Genomic DNA, 20428 nt, shown 5'->3' on the forward strand with positions numbered 1-20428 from the left:
TGCGATTTTTGCATTTGGGATTCAGCATCCCAAATGTAAAAATCGCTAATTGCGATCTCGCAATTTTGCGAGGAATGACATTTAAGGAATCTCAATTTGAGATTCCTTAAATGCAATTCAACATCCAATTTAATTTTGTGAATTCACAATTTCTTGCCGCAATTTACCGCGAGGTCAGACCTCGTGGTAAATTGCGAAAACTCAGAAAAATGCATTTAAATGCATTTTTCTGAGTTGCATGTTACACACACACATGTCCTTTGGACATGTGTGTGTGTGCAACACCTTGTAAAATTTCATTTGAGGGGTGCTACAGGGTGTCCTTTGGACACCCCTGGCACCCTTCAAATCGCTATCTTATTTGCGATTAGCAAATTGCTAATCGCAAATAAGGAATACTCCCCATTCATTCCTATGGGCCTTTTGGCCCATAGGAATGAATGGCGAGTTATTCCCTATTTGCGATTAGCAATTTGCTAATCGCAAATAAGGAATATGTAGGAATCGCATTTCTTCATGCAATTTCTACATGAATCCCGTTTTGCGAGTCCTTAATAGCGATTCGCTATGAATCGCTATTAGGGCCTCGCAAAACGGGAGTATGATGAATCAGGCTGTAAATCTTCTTTTATGATAACAGCTGGTCTTTTCTTTTTTTTTATCTCTTATTGTATACAGCAGGTTTGGACTTAGCTCACAGATGTCTGAGGCGATTTTCCTCAGGATCTCAGGTACATGTGGAAGGTGTTCCTTTTCATCCACCTCCTGAAAAGGGGCACATGATCTTTAACTCAATTTGCCTCAATCTGGATGGACATCTGCATTAAATCATTTGATGTGAGTGTCCTTTAGATTGGACTGGCCCAAACTCTGTAGGGATGGAACCCTGAAGACTTAGGGCTAGTGCTAGTAGAGAGTACACATTCATTTGTATTACCATTTCTAAAGGTAAAGGTGAAAAGATAGGCCGCAGACTATACTTCTGTGCTCAGCCCCTCCCTTTCAGTTATGTGATCAAACGCATTTCTCTTACAGGCACAGTGCAGATCTCACAACTGCAGTATTCAGTGCTGCAAGAGAGGCACCTGTGGGCAGCCCAACAAACCCCGCTGGACCACTCGAGGCTTACTCGTCCACTTTGTCTTAAAGTCATCCCCGGGGTCTGCAGCTCAGAGACCTATCTGTAAAAGTCTATGCCACACATTGTATCAGTGTTTGTCATGTGAGACTGCATGCTTTTTATTTAAATTTGCATATTTTGTTATGATCATTAATCGATTAATGTATTCTCATAGAGTTTCACAATGATGGGATTCAAACCCGTTCTATGTTCTCTCTGTGAATAACACATGAGAAAGCATTTAGAAATTGTATGGAGCAAATTACACGTGGATCATAAGCACCGCTTGAGTTAAAAAGTCGCACAACCTTTCCAAGCGCTAAAGTGATTCTCTTGCACAGACTTAATCACTCAACTGAATGTTGCCACCAGTCTTTTTGATATAAGTGTACAGAATCTTCCAAACATGATGGAAATAACCAAACACCTTCAAACCAGCTTTGTTGTCCAGTTTTTATGCCACATAAACAATTGGAAGTATATTAATCTTGCTACTGCTTCTAGGTACATGCATCCTGGCACTGCACTGGGGACACGTGCAGTGGGATCTCTATTCGCACAGTGAGTCTTTGAAGAGAATTCAGTAACTTTGCACTGAGTGCAGTTTTAAAGACTCGCCCTGCGATGCCACTATTTCTAATCCAATTTCCCGTAGCATCAATGCCCATGATTTTATTTCCTTAGGTGCCACGTTCCGATTCGTCATCTGTTGACATGACACAAAATCTCACTTTTGTGCCATGAACATGTCAATTCAGGATGGTCATATATCACTGGAGAACAATAAGCTGCATAACACTGCTAAAATAACGTAGGACAATTTAAGTCAATAATTTCTTGTTCTGCAAGTGCTTCAAAAGGGAAAAAATAATATACTATATTTCATTTGTAAAATAAAGTGGATACTTAAAGAGTACACTGTGCAAGTAACCTGATTTATGACATGTATTGTCATGTCAAATTAAAAGTTTGTACAATGCGAATTGCAAAGTAAGTATACAGTATGCATTGTTTAATAATGTCTGGTATTATGACTTAATAATGTGATGTTTGCTTTAAACGTTAATAGCTCTAAACATAAAAGTTCCATCTAAGTATATTTGCTTACCTCACTGGGTATGGAGGTATCATTTCCTTCAGTAATGCTGTATCTCTGCATCAGATCTCCAGTCACTCCTCCGTTTATAATAAAATGGGTCCATCCCTGATTAGACAAGTTAGATTTCGGAGTTTCGTGGTCACCTTCCGTTGACCTTGCAGTCAAGTACTGTTGGTTTTGACAATAAGCCCAATTGACTCCTCCAATGGGACAACAGTTTGGTTTCTCTGATCTAGCTCTGTCATTTCGAACCTTGATGTAATGCAAAACACTGAAAAGTATAACGCAGAAAATAAATATACTAGCAATAAAGGATACAGAGATAATTAGATAGGAGTTGAGGTTGCTGAGGTCGTTTTTGTTCCCGTCTTTGAGCTTGAATTCTGATTTTAGTTCAGGGTTATTTTCTAACAGTGACACTATTAGAGTTGCTGTTGCGGAAAGAGGCGGGGTCCCATGATCCTTTACCAGGATGATAACCTCGTGTCTTTCTAGATAACTCTCTCCCAGAGGGTGTCTGAGGCTGACTTCCCCTGTGTAGCGACTGACCCTGAAGAGAGTGCCCATTGTGGAATCTTTCAATTCATAAGACAGCCAGGCATTGTGCCCAGAGTCAGCGTCAATTGCTCTTATTTTGGCTAGAACGTGACCACTGTTCGCGGACAGTGGAACCAGGACTGTGTCTGCTGATCCAGCACTTACTGATCCCATCTGGAAAATGATTGGTGGGTTGTCATTTGCATCTTGAATGAATACGGTCACATTGGTGATGCCACTCATGGAAGGAGACCCATAATCCCTTGCTTCAACCCTATATTGCAACACCTGGAATTTCTCATAATCAAAAGTCTGCAGAACATTAATGATCCCAGTTTCTGGGTGAATGGAGAAGAGACTGAGAATAGACACAGTGTTCGCACTGTTTTCTAACAAGGAATATCTAACGCGACCATTGTCACCTACATCCGGGTCTAGCGCCGAGACCTGGAGAACGTGAGATCCGGGGACATTATTTTCTGGAACACTGATCACATAAGAGGACTCTGAGAAGGCGGGAGGGTTGTCATTCACATCAGACACAGAAACCACAATGGTCTTCATGGCAGACAGTGAGGGAGATCCCCCGTCTGTGGCAACAACTGTGACGTTGTACTCAGAAGCCGCCTCGCGATCCAGAGGTTCCTTCACAGACAGGGAGTAGAAGTTCTGATATTTGGATTCTATAGCAAACGGAAGAGCATTAGGGACCTGGCAACGGACTTCCCCATTCACCCCAGAATCCTTATCAGTCACTGTGAAGAGGGCAATGACTAGACCAGGCTGCGCGTCCTCTTTCACTGGGCTAGACATGGAAGTTACTTTTACTTCCGGGGCATTGTCATTGAGATCAACAACCTCCACTAATACCTTGCAGTGAGCAGTGAGAGACAGGGGACCCCCGTCTTGCGCTTGTACATTGATCTCACGCAAATGTGATTCTTCGTAATCAAGGGGTCCCTGAGTTCGTATTTCACCAGTCTCTGCATTAATGGTAAACAGGTGTCTTATACTAGACATACCACGACTGCTGAAAGAGTATATTATTTCTCCATTAGCCCCTTCGTCCAAATCGGTGGCATTTACTCTTATTAGCAGGGTGCCTGCTGCTGTATTCTCCGGCACCTTTACCGTGTACACGGTTTTATCAAATACAGGAGGGTTGTCATTCACATCCTGAACCTTAATGATAATTTCCGACGTACCAGACCTCTTCGGGTTTCCCCCGTCCACAGCTGTAATGGCCACGTGATGCTCAGCCCGCTGCTCTCTGTCCAGCGGTTTCTTTAAAACCAACTCAACCGATTTACCCACGCACTCACTCCTTTCACTCTCCAGAGCGAAAAATTCATTCATGCTCATATGATACGTGCAAAGAGCATTTGTACCGACATCCGGGTCGAAGGCTCCCTCTAGCTGAAAATGTATTCCGGGCGGTGTTGACTCCGCGATTGTAAACCGGCTTTCACTCGCCGGGAACACGGGCGCGTTGTCATTAATGTCCACAATCTCCACCTCCAGGCGGTGAAATTCCAAGGGATTGTCCATCACCGCCTCCAGGCTCATCACACAGGCGGCGGCGCTGCCGCACAGGGCTTCCCTGTCCAGTATTTCTTTCGTCAGTAAAGCCCCGCTCTTCATACTTACCGTGAAATACTGCCCCTTGGTTTGATAAGTCAGACGGAATTTCCGTCCGTACAGATCCCTCATGTCCACGCCCAGGTCCCGCACCACATTCCCCACCTCGGTGCCGGCTTCAGACTCCTCCAGCACCGAGTAGCGGATCGGCCCCTCAGCCCGTCCCCCGCAGCAAAGGAGCGAGACCGTGAAGACGGGAATCCAGGGGAGAATCCAGTGTCTGGCGGCAAAACCCATCCCACGGTGCCGGTGCCTCGGCCAGCGTCCTCTCCTCCACAGGATGCTGCAAATATCAGCTGCGAAATCTGACAGACGTCCTCACGCCAAGCATCTCCCGACCACACTAACCCCTGGCTGCTGTGATAAGGCAGGAAGCTCGAAGAGCAGCAGAATCACAAAAGAACATTTTAAGACACCATTACTTTGCAACGAACAGCGCCATCTAGTGTTGTGTTTGTAATTTGCAGGGATGATTTAGTTTCAAATGCTTCGAATTTATCTTTCTTAATATCTTTACCATAGGTATGCGATCAATGTATTTTCTATTTTGTATTTTTGTTTTACAAAAACAGACACACAAATACGCGCCCAGGCGCGCACACACATCCTGTAAACACACCTAATTCTATCTATGATACCAAATGTTTCTTAAGTATATAGGGAAACATTTCACAAAAAATATATTTTGAGGTGGAGTAGTTTAGTACGTCAACGATGTAATCTACCCTTAAGAAGCACTAAGTAGGGTCTCTCACCAAACCAGGCCAATGCAATAAATACTACCTAAAGGGCGGCACGTCGGTTGCAGGCGGTCTTATTACTAAATTTGGTAGCAGATTAAGAGCACAGAGCCTGTTCCGGCCAGGGTGGTGGGCAGCACACTTAAAGGGTGGGACTGTAAACCTACCAAAGTCTTTCAAACAGTGCCTCTGTAACATTCCCGACTTTGCATTTCAGGTGTTTGCCTCGTCTGACGGGTTGCCCAACAGCAGACAGCATTCTTAGATTGAAGGTGTTTGGACGTAACTTGTCGTACAGGTGAAGTGTCGGGTGCTGTGCGTCATGACCAGGCATGTTCCCCAGTCATGTAAGGCAAAAGAGAAGCTGCATCTAAGGTTACCTAACACTGCTTTACATTGCAGAGGCTCCGGAGGGAGGAATATGGGTTAGAAAGGTTACATTTGCTGCGCTTCAAGAGGAATGCTGGTTGAGAGGTACACGACTGTCATGTAAAGTTTTGCTTGTTATGCTGCAGGGCAAGAGATATGGTCCGCTCATGTCGCAGAGAAAGTGACCTTTAACAGGACACATCCATCATCCAAGCCACAGTCAGACAAACATATTGTATGCGTATCACACTTTTTACATCCATAAATGAATAAGCCCCAATGTTATTGGTGGAGTGTCACTTATGAACTCCAATGCAGATGTGAGACTCACCGAGATGAAATATAGAGCGTTAGAGAGAGGTAGCTTAGAGGTACTAACAACACCCAGCCCGCCTGAGGTCCACCCAAATGAAGTAGGCGTAGCAACCAGCTGAAAATTGTTCAGAACACAAACCCTATAGCGGTCCGTCTTTGATATGTCACTCACACAGATATATGTATATGTAGTTTACTCAATTAATGTAAAGTGCTAGCTAAGAATTACTCCAAATCCGCACCCCTTATGAACCTACCTTGTTGAGGTAGCGTCAAAGTCGGGTACGAGAGAATTACTCACACACAAACCCCTTTGGGGTCCATGAGGATGAGATAGAATATGAGACCACAGCACCTGGCAGACATGGAAGGTGCGGTTTACAGATACTCGTAGGAGTAGCTTCGAAGTAAAAACAGGTAAAAACAGGACTCTTAAGTGCAGGTAAGCTGACAATTTGCTTTAGTTCTCGGTCCGCGGTGCTGGGAAGCCCTGTTTGGGAAGTTCCACACTATATAAATAATAAACATAGGTAGACCGAAAGCACTTTTTTTGTTATGAGCATCTGGATGAGGTACACCCAGATTCCAAACTCTTTATGAAATACATCCGGATGAGGCATGCAGGTGTAGCTGGAAATCTCGCTGAAGAACACCGCTTGAGTGGTCCAATGAGAACAGTTCTGGGATGGGCTGACGTCCTTGAACGAAATGGACTAAATACATAAAATTAGGATGATGTAGGCAATGAAATTAAAATCGAACAGTAATGACGGTTACAACCAAAACATTTAAAATAAACAGAAGTCCATACATATGTTGTATGAACATTTAATGTATACTTTTGATAATACCCCAAAGAAGAAGTCTGGACATACTGTGAAAATAAGAAAAGCTCTGAATTTTAAAACAGGGCAACGCAGCACCATCTATAAACCACACTGAAACCACCAAGTGTGACATCTGCCAGAAAAATAGTACCTGAAAAGTATGATCACAATTTCAGAGCGGGATAGGAAAAACCATGTTGGCCGGACTGGTGAAAGGGGGGCCTGGAGTGTATTAATGAAGCTGGCGCCCAGTACAGATTTTTTTCAACAATGCCGAAACTTTATAATAAAAAAGTCACCATAGCAAGGGATTCTCATTTCCTGCATGAATGGGGGCTACTCATGCAGACTCCTGCAGACTCCTCCTACCTTCATACTTGATGAGCAATTTCAGCTGCAAGGGACATAGGCACTACATTAGAGAAGGTGACCTGTATTATACTCTCAAAAGCTGTGCGAATATAAATTGCTCTATATTGTAATTTTCAATGGAGGTCTCTTCATAAAGGGAAATTCCACCACCATGCAATGGACATCTCTCCGGCGAGAGTACTGTGGTAAGTACTTAATTGCAGGGGTGCAGAATTAAGGCACATGTACACGAGTCATCACACACTGCATTGCCACTACATCGTTAGAAGCTCATGGGTTGTTAAATTTCTCTCTCCATGGCGTGCCACCATTTTCTCATCTGCCCGCCTCATCCTGCTGATGGTGGTTCTTGTCCCTCTCCAGGTTGTGTGGCCTGATGCTCTGGTCTTCTGACCTGCCACCCATGGCAGTTATTCCCTATCACCCACACTGTTGCAGAGAGTCGGGGGGGTGGGGGGGGGGGGGGTGAGGCAACGTCCTTTCCTCACTGACGTCACCCAGACACAGCTCCCAGAGGTTGTATTATCTTCCTCAGTCAGATACCAAATGTGCACAAACTACAAATCAGCCAGGATCCGTATTTTTGTTGTGGCAAACTTGCTTATGGCAATCTAGGTAACTTGATCTAAGTGTCAAAAATTAAGGTAGCTGCGGACTGGTCTCACCCCTTATCCCATGACCAAATAACGCAGGGATGCGATTAGTGGTACTAATGATCGGACTCTCTTTATTGTATTTATTGTAATGGTGCCCGGCTCTTACAATGGATTGTTCTGTTTTAACACTGCATCTTCTTGTATTATAGCAGCTGGTCTGTTATTTTTCAATCTCTTATTGTATACAGCAAGGTTGGACTTAGCGAACCGATGTCTGATACGATTTTCCTCATGGTCTCAGGCACATAGGAAGGTGTTCTTTTTTATCTACTTACTGAAAAGGGGCACATGCTCTTTAACTCAATATGCCTCAAGTTGGATGGACACCTCCATTAAAGCATTTGATGTGAGTGTCCTTTGGGATGGACTGGCCCCACCTCTGTAGGGATGGCCCCCTGCAGACTTAGGGCTAGTGCTATTAGAGAAAATACATTCATTTTATTAGCATTTCTAAAGGTAAAGGTGAAAAAATGTGCTGTAGACTATACTTCTGTGCCGAGTCCCTCCCTTTCAGTTATATGATCAAACACAGTCCTCTTACAGGCACACTGAAGATCACACATCCACAGTATTCAATGCTACAAGGAAAGCCCCTCTGGGCACCTCAGTAAACCCAGCCGGACCACTTGAGGCTTACTAGTGAATTTTGTCATGCAGTCATCCCCGGGTCCTGCAGCTCAGAGACATATCTGTGTAAGTCTATGCCTCACATTGTATCAGTGTTGGTGAAGTGAGCCTGCATGTCTTCTTTTAACTTGCCTATTTTGTTATGATTGTTAATCAATTTATTTATTCTCATCGAGTTTCACAATGATGGGATTTCAAACTGCGACCTACTCATGACCTACTGCATATGCTGCCCAGATTAAGTGGCTAAACTATCGAACTGATCTTGTCTCTTTTGTGAATGGATGACAGATATGACCATGTCTTTTTCCTTGTGTTTGCATTGCTACCTAGATATACATTCTTTGAGTAAACTGTAAGATTCCTGCATGCATCGACAACTCTGGTTTGCGTCTGATTCTGCTTACACCCTTTGTTTAGGTTAAAGTGACAACAACTCTAGAATACTTACTGAATGTTAATAACACACCCTCCTGTCATCAACTGTGATTGAAAAAAATGATATGCATTTTATTCATAACACGGATGAATACTTACTTCACTGGCACAATCAAATGCAGAATGTGCTTTGTCTTCATTATCAATATTTGTTTTACTGTTTAATATACTCATAGCGTGCACTCTGAGCTATGTATGTGCCCAGCACCCATTATTTTCTGCAATTATCTCGTATTACGAGGATCACACTTCTAAGGGGTACACCTAGGCAGCAGTGTCTGAATATATAACAATTACTGCAATTGTCGATTTCAGTGAGTTAACATCAAGTAATTTAAAAGCAGTTCTCCATTCCTAAGCAGTACTTGCCTGGAGTATACTGTAAATTTCCCACTCGCGTCAACAACTCTGGTTTGCGTCTGATTCTGGTTACACCGTTTATTCCGGTGAAAGTGACAACAACGCTAGAATACTTATGGAATGGTAATAACACACCCTACTGTCATAAACTGTGATTTTTAAAAATGATCTGAACTTTATTCATAACATAGATGCATGTTTATTTTGATGACACAATCAAAGGCAGAATGTGCTTTATCGCCAATATTTGTTTTTCTGTACAATATACTCAAAGCCTGCACTCTGTGCTATGTATGTGCCCAGCACCCGTTCTATGTTTGCTCTATGAACAACACTAGAGACGGCATTAAGAAATAACATTGGCATAGCCAATAGGTCTCGCCTTTGGGACCTTATGTGTTTAGCCAGAACCTTTGGCTATGTTGCAGAGCACTGTGACTGCTGTGCATTATGTTGAAAAGGTATGATAAAAAGTGGTAAGCATTTTTTTACCTTTATACAAAGGAAGACAACATTACATACAATTGAAAAACCTGATTAAAAAAAGATTTTAACATAAAAAAATGTCTTCTAGTTTTATTGTACTTGCACTGCTGGCAACTTCTTTCTGCCTGTTCACATGCTTTGTTATAACTTTTTTGTTATGGGGGAGCAGGACATAAATAATGGGGGAGTGGAGGTTGGAAAACAGTAATCTAATTAGAACACGAGCAGCGGACAGTCACTAGCGGAGAATCACCAGATGCCAGATTGCGAGCAGTGAGTGTGTTGGGTCTGTGTGTGGGAAGTGAGTGTGTTGGGTCTGTGTGAGCGCAGCTAGTGTGTTGGGTTCGTGTGCGCGCAGCGAGTGTGTTGGGTCTGTGTGCCGGCAGTGAGTGTGTTGGGTCTGTGTTCCGGAAGTGAGTGTGTTGAGTCTGTGTGCTGGCAGTGAGTGTGCCGGGTCTGAGTGGGTGCAGTGAGTGTGTTGGGTCTGTGTGCGTGCAAGGAGTGTGTTGGGTCTGTGTGCGTGCAGGGAGTGTGTTGGGTCTGTGTGCAGGCAGTGCGTGTGTTTTGGAATTACTGGGCCCGTGCGAGCTTTTCCTTCATTGTTGCTGCGTCCCTTTGCCAATGTAAGAGGCTGCAGAGGGCTGTGCCGACTTCATACTAGCAGCGAACACGTTTTGGAACCCTGGGCCGCGCGAGGTGTTATTTCTGGTGGGTTTTACCCCTCTCAGGTTTCTAGGGTCGATGTAGGGCAGCAGTTGTGCATGACAGGCCAGGGTGTGTGTTTTGCCTCCAGTGTGGTTCGTTGTACCCTTGCAAGAGTGTTCAGGCATGGGGTTGTATACAGTGGTGAGTGCTGGGAAGGCTAGAGTGAGATGGCTGTCTCTCGTGGGAGGTCTCGGTACATGCTGGAGTGTGGCTGTGGAAAACTGCGTCTGTGAGATGTCCTCTCTGGTTTAGCAGCCCCCTCTTACGGAAGCTGCAGGGGACATTCACAAGTAGCGAGTGGGATTTGGCAAGATTGTGGCATGTGAACTGTTGCCTCTTGAGGGCCGTGTGAAGGCAGCGTGTGTGTGCAGCTGTAAAAGGCTGCAGAAGGTTTTGTGCAGTAGTGAGTGTGTACCTCTTTAACAGTATGCAGCGGTTGTGTGCAGGTAGAGAGTGTACCGCTATAAGAAGGCGCAGGTAGTTGTATGCTTGCACTGTGTGCGAACCATGATTGTAAGAGTGTGCAGATATTAATTTGTTCGTGCTGTGTGTGTATGACTTCAACAACCTGCAGAGGCCGTGTGCAGTCAAGTGTGCCACTGTAAGAGGATACAGATAGTTGTGTGCAGATGCTGGGTGTGTACCATTGTGAGAGGGTGCAGATAGTTGTGTGCACACGCTGTTTGTTGACCAGTGTAAGAGGGTGCAGATAGTTGTGTGCAGATGCTGGGTGTGTACCAGCAGTAAGAGGGTGCAGATAGCTGTGTGCACATGCTGTGTGTGTAGCAGCAGTAACAGGGTGCAGATAGTTGTGTGCACACGCTGTGTGTGTACCGCTGTAAGAGAGTGCTGCCTGGCAGTGAGTCTGTGTGTCATCACCCAGTGTGCCAGTGCACCAGTGCCACTCAGGTTCAGGCTGCCGGTCACTTGCAGTCTGTATCTCTGGGGAAGCCAGTTGTATGTTAGGGATGCCAGGCAGGCGCTTAAATAAATTATCCGGTATAAAACTCGATGGAAGTCACTACCCCAAGTACTATGGAACTAGGACCCGATGCAGCTTCAAAAGCCGTGATTTACGATCCTGGTTGTAAACACAAGCCTCAATGCTCCTGCTCAAAGGAACACGACCAGATCATTTGGTAGCCCAGCAGAGTACGCTGAAGCACAAAGAAATGATGGATGACCTCTACCTGGGTACCATGGTTCTTCTTCATGTGATCTTGAAGAAAGTATTGCTGCTGTTAATAAAAAACAAGTGCCCGTGTGCCTTATTTCCTGAAATTATTTCTCTCAATCTTAGACTTTAAACTTCTAAGTCCTCTGCAAGATGACTATCGGAGTTAGTTACTGGCTTAACACTCCAAGAATGCCTTTAATATTTCTGCGCAGCATGGGAAAAGTCGGTAATCGCCCCTAAAAAGACATCAACTTCTGCCATACTCCACAAGCATCTGCCATATTGTTCTACAATGTGGAAAGCCCGCCATGGTCTCAGAAAAAGACACAACTCGCCATCTTTCTTTAGACCTGGGCGAACTTGCTTCCTTCTCCGAACAAGCCCGGGAGTGGTGCGCGCAGCTCAACCGCCATCGGTTTCCAATTAAGATAATTGGAAACGGATGGCGCTGCTGCTCGCTACCGAGCTGCCTAGGCCAGGGCAGAGAGAAGGCGGGCCATGCACCCACCTTTGACCAATTGCGTGCAGTCTTTCTTAGAAAGACGCACACAAAGGCCAATAGGTGTGATAGAAAAAAAGCACGAGCGTATGGTGCAAGATGAAAAGCCCTTACTAGAAGGCTCACCACGCAGCGCATGCACGCTGGCTCAGGCAAGACCTAAAAAATATGGAGCGAAATTACACATTGACCATAAGCACCACTTAATTTGAAGTTGCACATCCGTTTCAAGAGCTAAATTGATTCTCTTGCACTGACTTCATCAATCAACTAAACATTGGTCTGTATTTATCCATATTTATTTTTTGCTAACTTTTTCTGTATTTAACCATATATATTTTGTGGAAAAATTAAGCTGAAATTAGTATATTTCCATATTTATTTAACCGATAAATATGCACTCAAGCTTGAATGTCGGCAAGTTTCAGTGCGATGAATACTAGCGGAAAATAAATAAGTGCACACATATGAAAATATGCACATTTCAGTATCAAACTTGTGCATATCTACTGCTATTAAAGCCTCTTTACAAAAATCCCTTTCTTTTTTAATCCCCTTATCTATCAATCCACACATCTATTGGCCTGGCAGTCATGGCAGACAGTATTTAGAATTACTCAAAAAGCAACCCAATATCCGTTTTACCCACATTTAAAAATAAATACAGGCAAGACAATTAATGTTTTCTGTCTGTATTTATCTGTAAAAATCAGTAAAAACGTAAAACAGGGAGCCTTAGAATGGATATAATATAAGTATACAGAACCTGCCAAACATGATGGAAATTACCAAGAACGTTCATACTTGTTTTGCTGTTCAGTTTCTATGCCACATAAACAATTGGAAGCATATTAATCTTGTTACTGCTTATGGGTACATGCATCCTCGCACTGCACTGGGGACAAGTTCAGTGCGATCTCTGTATCCGCACAGTGAGATTTTGAAGTGAGGTCAGTAACTTTACACTGTGTGTAGTTTCAAAGACTCGCCCTGCTATGCCACTATATCTAATATATTGTCCTGTAGCATCAAATCTCATGATTTTATTTCAGTAGGTGCCACGTTACGATTTGTCACTTGTTCAAAGGTCAAAAATTCTCACATTTGTCCCATGAAAATGTCATCAATTGACGCTGGTCATATCACACTGGAGAAGTATAAGCTGCATAACACTACTAAAATAACGTAGGACACTTTAGTCAATTACTTCCTGTTCTGCAAGTGCTCCAAAGAGAAATAAAATACTATACTATATTTCATTAGAAAAAAAATGGATACTTAAAAAGTACACTCTGCAAGTAACCCGATTTATGAAATTCATTTTCATGTCAAATGAAAAGTCTGTGCATGGCGAGTTGCAAAGTAAGTATCCAGTATGCATTGTTTAATTAAGGCAGGTATTATCACTTCATTTTATGAAATTTGCTTTAAAAGTTACTGGCTACAAACATGAAAGTTATATCGAAATATATTCTCTTACCTCACTGGGTGTGGAGGTATCATTTCCTTCACTAATGCTGTATCTCTGCATCAGATCTCCAGTCACTCCTCCGTTTATTATAAAATGGGTCCATCCCTGATTAGACAAGTTAGATTTTGGAGTTTCATGGTCACCTTCCGTTGACTTTGCAGTCAAGTACTGTTGGTTTTGACAATAAGCCCAATTAACTCCTCCAATGGGGCAACAGTTTGGTTTCTCTGATCTCTCTCTGTCATTACGAAGTTTGATATAATGCAAAGCACTGAAAAGTATAACGCAGAAAATAAATATACTGGCAATAAAGGATATAGAGATAATTAGATAGGAGTTGAGGTTGCTGAGGTCGTTTTCATTCCCGTCTTTGAGCTTGTATTCTGATGTTAGTTCAGGGTTATTTTCAAACAGTGACACTGTAAGTGTTGCTGTTGCTGAAAGGGGCGGGGTCCCATGATCCTTCACCAGGATGATAACCTCATATCTTTCCAGATAACTCTCACCCAGAGGGTGTCTGAGGCTGATTTCCCCCGTGTAGCGACTGACCCGGAAGAGTGTGCCCATTGTGGAATCTTTCAATTCATAGGACAGCCAGGCATTGTGTCCAGAGTCAGCATCAATTGCTCTTATTTTGGCTAAAATGTGACCACTGCTGGCCGAACGTGGCGCCATTATTGTGTCTGCTGATCCAGCACTTCCGGATCCCGTTTGGAAAATGATTGGTGGATTGTCATTTGCATCGTGGATGAATAAGGTCACATTGGTGATGCCACTCAAAGAAGGTGACCCATAATCTTTTGCCTCAACCCGGAAGTTCAACACCTGGAGATTCTCATAATCAAAAGTCTGCAGAGCATTAATGGCTCCAGTCTCTGGGTGAATAGAGAAGAGACTGAGAATAGACACGGCGTCCACGCTGTTTTCTAACAAGGAATATCTAACGCGGGCATTGTCACCTGCATCCGGGTCTAGCGCCGAGACCTGGAGAACGTGAGATCCGGGCACATTATTTTCTGGAACACTGATCACATAAGACGACTCTGAGAAGGCGGGAGGGTTGTCATTCACATCAGACACAGAAACCACAATGGTCTTCATGGCAGACTGTGAGGGAGATCCCCCGTCTGTGGCAACGACTGTGACGTTGTATGCAGAAGCCGCCTCGCGGTCTAGAGATTCCTTCACAGACAGGGAGTAGTAATTCTGGTATTTGGACTCTACAGCAAATGGGAGGTCACTGGGAATCTGGCAGTGAACCTGCCCATTTACTCCAGAATCCTTATCAGTCACTGTGAAGAGGGCGATGACCAGTCCAGGCTGGGCGTCCTCTTTCACTGGGCTAGACATGGAAGTCACTTCTACTTCCGGGGCGTTGTCATTGAGATCAACAACCTCCACTAGTACCTTGCAGTGAGTGGTAAGAGACAGGGGACCCCTGTCTTGCGCTTGTACATTGATCTCATGCAAATGTGATTCTTCGTAATCAAGGGGTCCCCGAGTTCGTATTTCACCAGTCTCTGCATTAATGGTAAACAGGTGTTTTATGTTAGCAGTGACGCGACTGCTGAAAGAGTACATTATTTCTCCATTAGCTCCTTCGTCCAGATCGGTGGCATTTACTCTTATTAGCAGGGTGCCTGCTGCTGTATTCTCTTGCACCTTCACCGTGTACACAGCTTTATCAAAGATAGGACGGTTGTCATTCGCATCCTGAACATTAATTATAATTTCTGATGTGCCAGATCTCTTTGGATTTCCCCCATCTACAGCTGTAATGGTCACGTGATGCTCAGCCCGCTGCTCTCTGTCCAGAGCTTTCTTTAAAACCAGTTCAGCAGACTTACTTTTACACTCACTCCTTTCAGTCTCTAGATCGAAATATTCATTCTTGCTCAGATGATAGGTGCAAAGAGCATTTGTACCGACATCCGGGTCAAAGGCTCCCTCTAGCGGAAAAAGAAATCCGGGGGGCGTTGACTCGGCCACAGTAAACCGGCTTTCACTCGCCGGGAACACGGGCGCGTTGTCATTAATGTCCACAATCTCCACCTCGAGGCGGTGAAATTCCAGTGGATTGTCCATCACCGCCTCCAGGCTCATCACACAGGCGGCGGCGCTGCCGCACAGGGCTTCCCTGTCCAGTATTTCTTTGGTCAGTAAAGCCCCGCTCTTCATACTTACCGTGAAATACTGCCCCTTGGTTTTATAAGTCAGACGGAATTTCCGCCCGTACAGATCCCTCAGGTCCACGCCCAGGTCCCGCGCCACATTCCCCACCTCGGTGCCGGCTTCAGACTCCTCCAGCACCGAGTAGCGGATCGGCCCCTCAGCCCGTCCTCCGCAGCAAAGGAGCGAGACTGTGAAGACGGGAATCCAGGGCAGAATCCAGTGTCTGGCGGCAAAACCCATCCCACGGAGCCGGTGCCTCGGCCAGCGTCCTCTCCTCCACAGGATGCTGCAAATATCAGCTGCGAAATCTGACAGACGTCCTCACGCCAAGCATCTCCCGACCACACCAACCCCTGGCTGCTCTGATACGGCAGCAGGCTCGAAGAGCAGGAGCATCACAAAAGAACATTTTAAGACACCATTACTTTGCAATGAACAGCGGCATCTTGTGTCCTCTTTGTAAATTGCAGGGATACATTTATTTGAAAATGCTTCGAATTAATGTATCTTTCTTTTTAAATATCTTTTAAAAGGGTATAAGATCAATGTATGTTTTCTTTTGTATATATGTTTTGCAAAAACAGACATACAAAAAACACCCAGGCGCACACACATCTTGTAAACACAATTAGCTATATCATCCTGAGTATTTCTCGTGTATATAGGGAAGCATTTCACGCTGCGCTGTTATAAGGTAGAGTTCAGTACGTCCGAAGTTTAATCTCCCCTTAAGAAGCACTAAGTGGGGTCTCTCACCAAAACAGGTGAAAGCAATACTACCCGAAGGGCGGCAGGTCGGTTCCTGGCGGTCTAATTGCTTTGTTTGGTCGCAGATTGAGGACACGGTGCCTGTTGCGGCCAGGACGCAGGGCATCACATTTAAATGATCAGTCTGTAAAACTGCCGAAGTCTTTCCAACAGTGCGCTACCGGAACACCCACGACGCATTGAAGGGGTTTGCCTCAGCTGACGGGTTGCCCAGTGCAGACAGCATTCTGTGCTTAAAGCTGTCTGGTCATAACTTGTCTTAAAAGTTAAGTGTCGGGTGCTGGGCGGCATGACCAGGCATGTTCCCCAGTCATGTAAGGCAAACGAGAAGCTGTATCTAAGGTTACCTAACACTGCTTTTACAATGCAGAGGCTCCGGAGGGAGGGAAGGGGGGTGGGAGGGGGGGGGGGGGGGGGTTACATTTGTTGCTCTTCAAGAGGAATGCTGGTTGAAAGGTGCATCACTGTCTTCGGCCCTAACTGTAAAGTTCTGAGTGTTATGCTTCAGGGCAAGAGATGAGGCCCGCTAGTGCCGCAGATAAAGTGACCTTAAACAGGACACATCCATCATCTAAGCCACAATCACACAAAAATATTGTAGACGAATCACACATTTTACAAACATATATTAATAAGCCCGTAAGTAACTGGTGGAGTGTCATCTGAACTCCAATGCAGATGTGAGAATTACCCAGATGAAATACGGAGCGGTTGAGCGAGGAAGCTGAGAGCTATTAACAGCACCTAGCCCCCTCAGGTCCACCCAAATGAAGTAGGCGTAGGAACCAGCGGAAAATTGTTCAACACAAACCCTAATGAGGTCAGTCTTGATGTCACTCACAAAGCTCCACGTATATGAAGTTTGATCAATTAATGTATAGTGCAACCGGAGAATTACTCCTAATAAGCACCCCTATGAATCTACCCTGACGAGGTATCGACAAAGTCTGGTGCCAGAGAATTACTCACACACAAACCCCTTTGGGGTCCACTTGGATGAGCTATATTCTGAAACGACAGCACCTGACAGATCTGGAAGGTGCAGTTTCCAGATATGCTTAGAAGTAAAAACAGGTAAAAAGCTTGCTCTTTTAGCTGCAGGTGGGCTTAAAAGTTACTTTCTTTTCAGTCTGCAGCGCTGGGAAGCCTTGTTTGGGCAGCTATGCACTATGTAAATAATAAACATAAACATAGGCAGACAGAGTGCATGCTTTTTGCTATGACTATCTGGATAAAGTACACCCAGATTCCAAACGCTTTATTAAATGCATCCGATTGAGGCACGCAGGTGTAGCTGGGAACTGCGATTGAGTGGTCCAAGGAGACCAGTTCGCTGACAGGCCAACGTCCTTGAACTAAAAGGATTAAATAAAATAAGGATGATGTAGGCAATCAAATTAAAATCAAACAGTAATGACAGTTACAACCAATACATTTAAAATTAACACAAGTTCAGATGTTGTATCAACATTTAATGTACACTTTTGTTAATAACCCAAAGAGAAAGTCGGGGCATCCTGAAAAATTCAAAAAGATATCAATTATTAACGAGTAATATGCAGGCCCCTATATAACTCACACAGATAACCACCAAGTGTGACATATGAAAAAACAAAACAGAGTAACTTAAAAGTATGATCACAATTTTCGAGAGCAAATCAAGAACAACCACGTTGGTAGGGCTGGTTAAAGGGGCACCTGCAGTGCACTAATGAAGCTGGCATCCAGTACAAATGTATTCATCAATGTCGAAAATTTAGAGCAAAAAGTCACCACAGAGAGGGATTCTCATTTTCTGCATGAATGGGGGTTACTCCTGCAGACGCCTGGTACATTCACACTTGATGAGCAATTTCATCTGCAAGGGACTAAGGCACTAAATTAGAGAGGGTGACATGTATTTTGCCCTGAAAAGCAGTGGAATTATACATTGCTCTATATTGTAAATTTCAATGGGGGACTATTCATAAAAGGGACTTACAACTCCTAAAGAAAACAATGTCCCTATAGTTTGAATCCCAACAAGAGAACTTTCTCACTATGGGCCAAGTGTCTATGTCAATATTCTATTTATTCTAAACAGTATTATAGCCTGGTCTACGAGTGAGAACCGGCTGGACAATGAAAGGCTGCGTCAACTGTTTTTTAACAAATGTTTTTAATTGATTTATGTGATAAATTTGTTTAGATTGTAACCTTGAAAAGGAGTAATGCTAGGGTATCCACTAAGGCTAGACATAGCTTAAATTGTATGTTTTTAATATTGTTTATGGCGAATAAACTGTCCCGAGATATTTTTAGCATTTTCTGCCATTGTCCAACCGGTTCTCACTCATAGACAAGGCAATAATACTGTTTAGAATAGAACATTGAAACATACACTTGGTCCATAGTGAGAGATTTATCTAGCTAAACAATGCCGGTGGTATAAGACAATGTATAAAGCCATATATATACACAAGTGCTGATACCAGGTGAAAAAATGCAAGCAATCATGCATGGAATACAATACCCAATACGTATTCTATATGTTAATGTGTTTGTTAGAGAGACAATGCTTCATGTCTAGGGGAAGTAGCACCCATCACATACAATGTCGTTTGGTTCCATAACCAACATAACCAATAATAGGGCTAACACCAAAGCATACACATCTGATGAGGCAAGTGACATCTATGCTCTTATGCAGGAGGTAAAAACTTCAGACACCCATGGAGGGTCTATCACGCAGTAACTGCGTCAACTTGAATTCTTAACAAGGCGACAGCTTAATCAAAGGCTTCACGCCTCCACCCCTGTACAGTACCATAGGGCCAAACGTATCCCAAGGGGTCTTCGCTTAGAGATCAAGCCACTTTTATTTTGTTTTCATTTAAATTCTTGTTTTATGAACAAATGGTATTCGATTTTGAATAAATGTTCTTTAGATTTGATTTTGCTCATTATTGAAGAATTGTCCAAAACAATCCGTGATCTAGAGGAGGAAATATACTCACTAAAAAGTGAACTCGAAACTCGACTAGAGACAAATGCTTGGAAACTGCAACTAGAAGTCTTGGACCAGAAAGTAGACAAGTATGAAAGAGAATTGCAGGAAGGCAAGCTTCGTAAATATAAGAGAGTTACCATAGACTACAAACTCAACGAAGTTTACTCTTGGGCCGAGATTTACTCAAAAAGAAGGTTTTGATCAACACAAAACAACTGCCACTACTGCTTCCTCTGAAGAGAGTCTGGTATCTGATAAGGATACCAAAATGAGCCGTACAACGGCACACCAGATAGTGCAGTCTCAAACAGCTGGACCTTCAACTCTGGCCATTGAAAAACCACAATCTTCATCTACGGTGTCTTTTTTAGAACAGGTTCTGGATCTAGACCAGTCACCAGCCAATGTAGTCATAGAAACACCATCAGCCGCCTCAAAACCAGGAGAGAACAAAGAAAAAGCAGGACAATCCTTGCGCAGCGGCAATAACGTGACCTAGTTATGAACATTTCCTCGAAACAGCTTGAGCCATGGCAACTTGCCGTTTTGAATCGAGGCATGACATTTGTGCCAACCAACACAACAACCCCATTACAGGTTCAAGCTGATTTCTTTAGATTCATGAGACTTCTAAAGTTGCGTCACTTCTTCACTAATGTAATTTCTGATGACCCACAGTCTTCACCAAAAACAGAAGATCCTTTTAAACCTAAAAGCACGTTTATGCCCCCAATTTCACATAAAATGCTGGACACCTTTGAGTCATTAGTCAATAAAGATTTACAGAAATTGCCTTTTTCCATAAAAAAACATAACAATTTAACTAAGCATGAACGCAAGGTCATCACTTCACTTGCCAACGATTCCACGATCACCTTACAACCGGCCGACAAGGGCGGTGCCCTTGTGGTTATGGATACCCAATACTATGAGGCAAAAGTTAATGCACATGTACGTGATACTGCTACATATATGCAGTTATCGTATGACCCTACGGTTCAGTTACAAGACATGCTGAAAAGTCTATTGTTAGAGGCTAAACATAATGACTGGATAGATGACT

The 20428-nt window shown here is 43.7% G+C and overlaps 1 protein-coding gene and 1 pseudogene across 5 annotated transcripts in view; both read right to left on the minus strand.

The window, feature by feature from the left end:
• The window catches only part of LOC147702773 (protocadherin alpha-C2-like), an 868304-nt gene that overhangs the window by 483643 nt on the left and 364233 nt on the right, over positions 1 to 20428 (minus strand). For 2 of the 5 annotated variants that reach the window (XM_086931372.1, XM_086931370.1), the window contains exon 1: positions 13446 to 15949. The exons of the other annotated variants lie outside the window; for them this stretch is intronic. In XM_086931372.1, coding sequence (XP_086787498.1) covers positions 13446 to 15848 — 2403 coding nt within the window. In that variant the 5' untranslated portion in view covers positions 15849 to 15949. Of the gene's footprint in view, positions 1 to 13445; positions 15950 to 20428 lie in introns of those variants that run through there. 5 annotated transcript variants of the gene reach the window in all.
• Positions 1271 to 4631, minus strand: LOC147702774 (protocadherin alpha-13 pseudogene; annotated as a pseudogene).

This window comes from Lissotriton vulgaris, chromosome 7, assembly GCF_964263255.1.
Source record: "Lissotriton vulgaris chromosome 7, aLisVul1.2, whole genome shotgun sequence".
Taxonomy (NCBI): Eukaryota; Metazoa; Chordata; class Amphibia; order Caudata; family Salamandridae; genus Lissotriton; species Lissotriton vulgaris.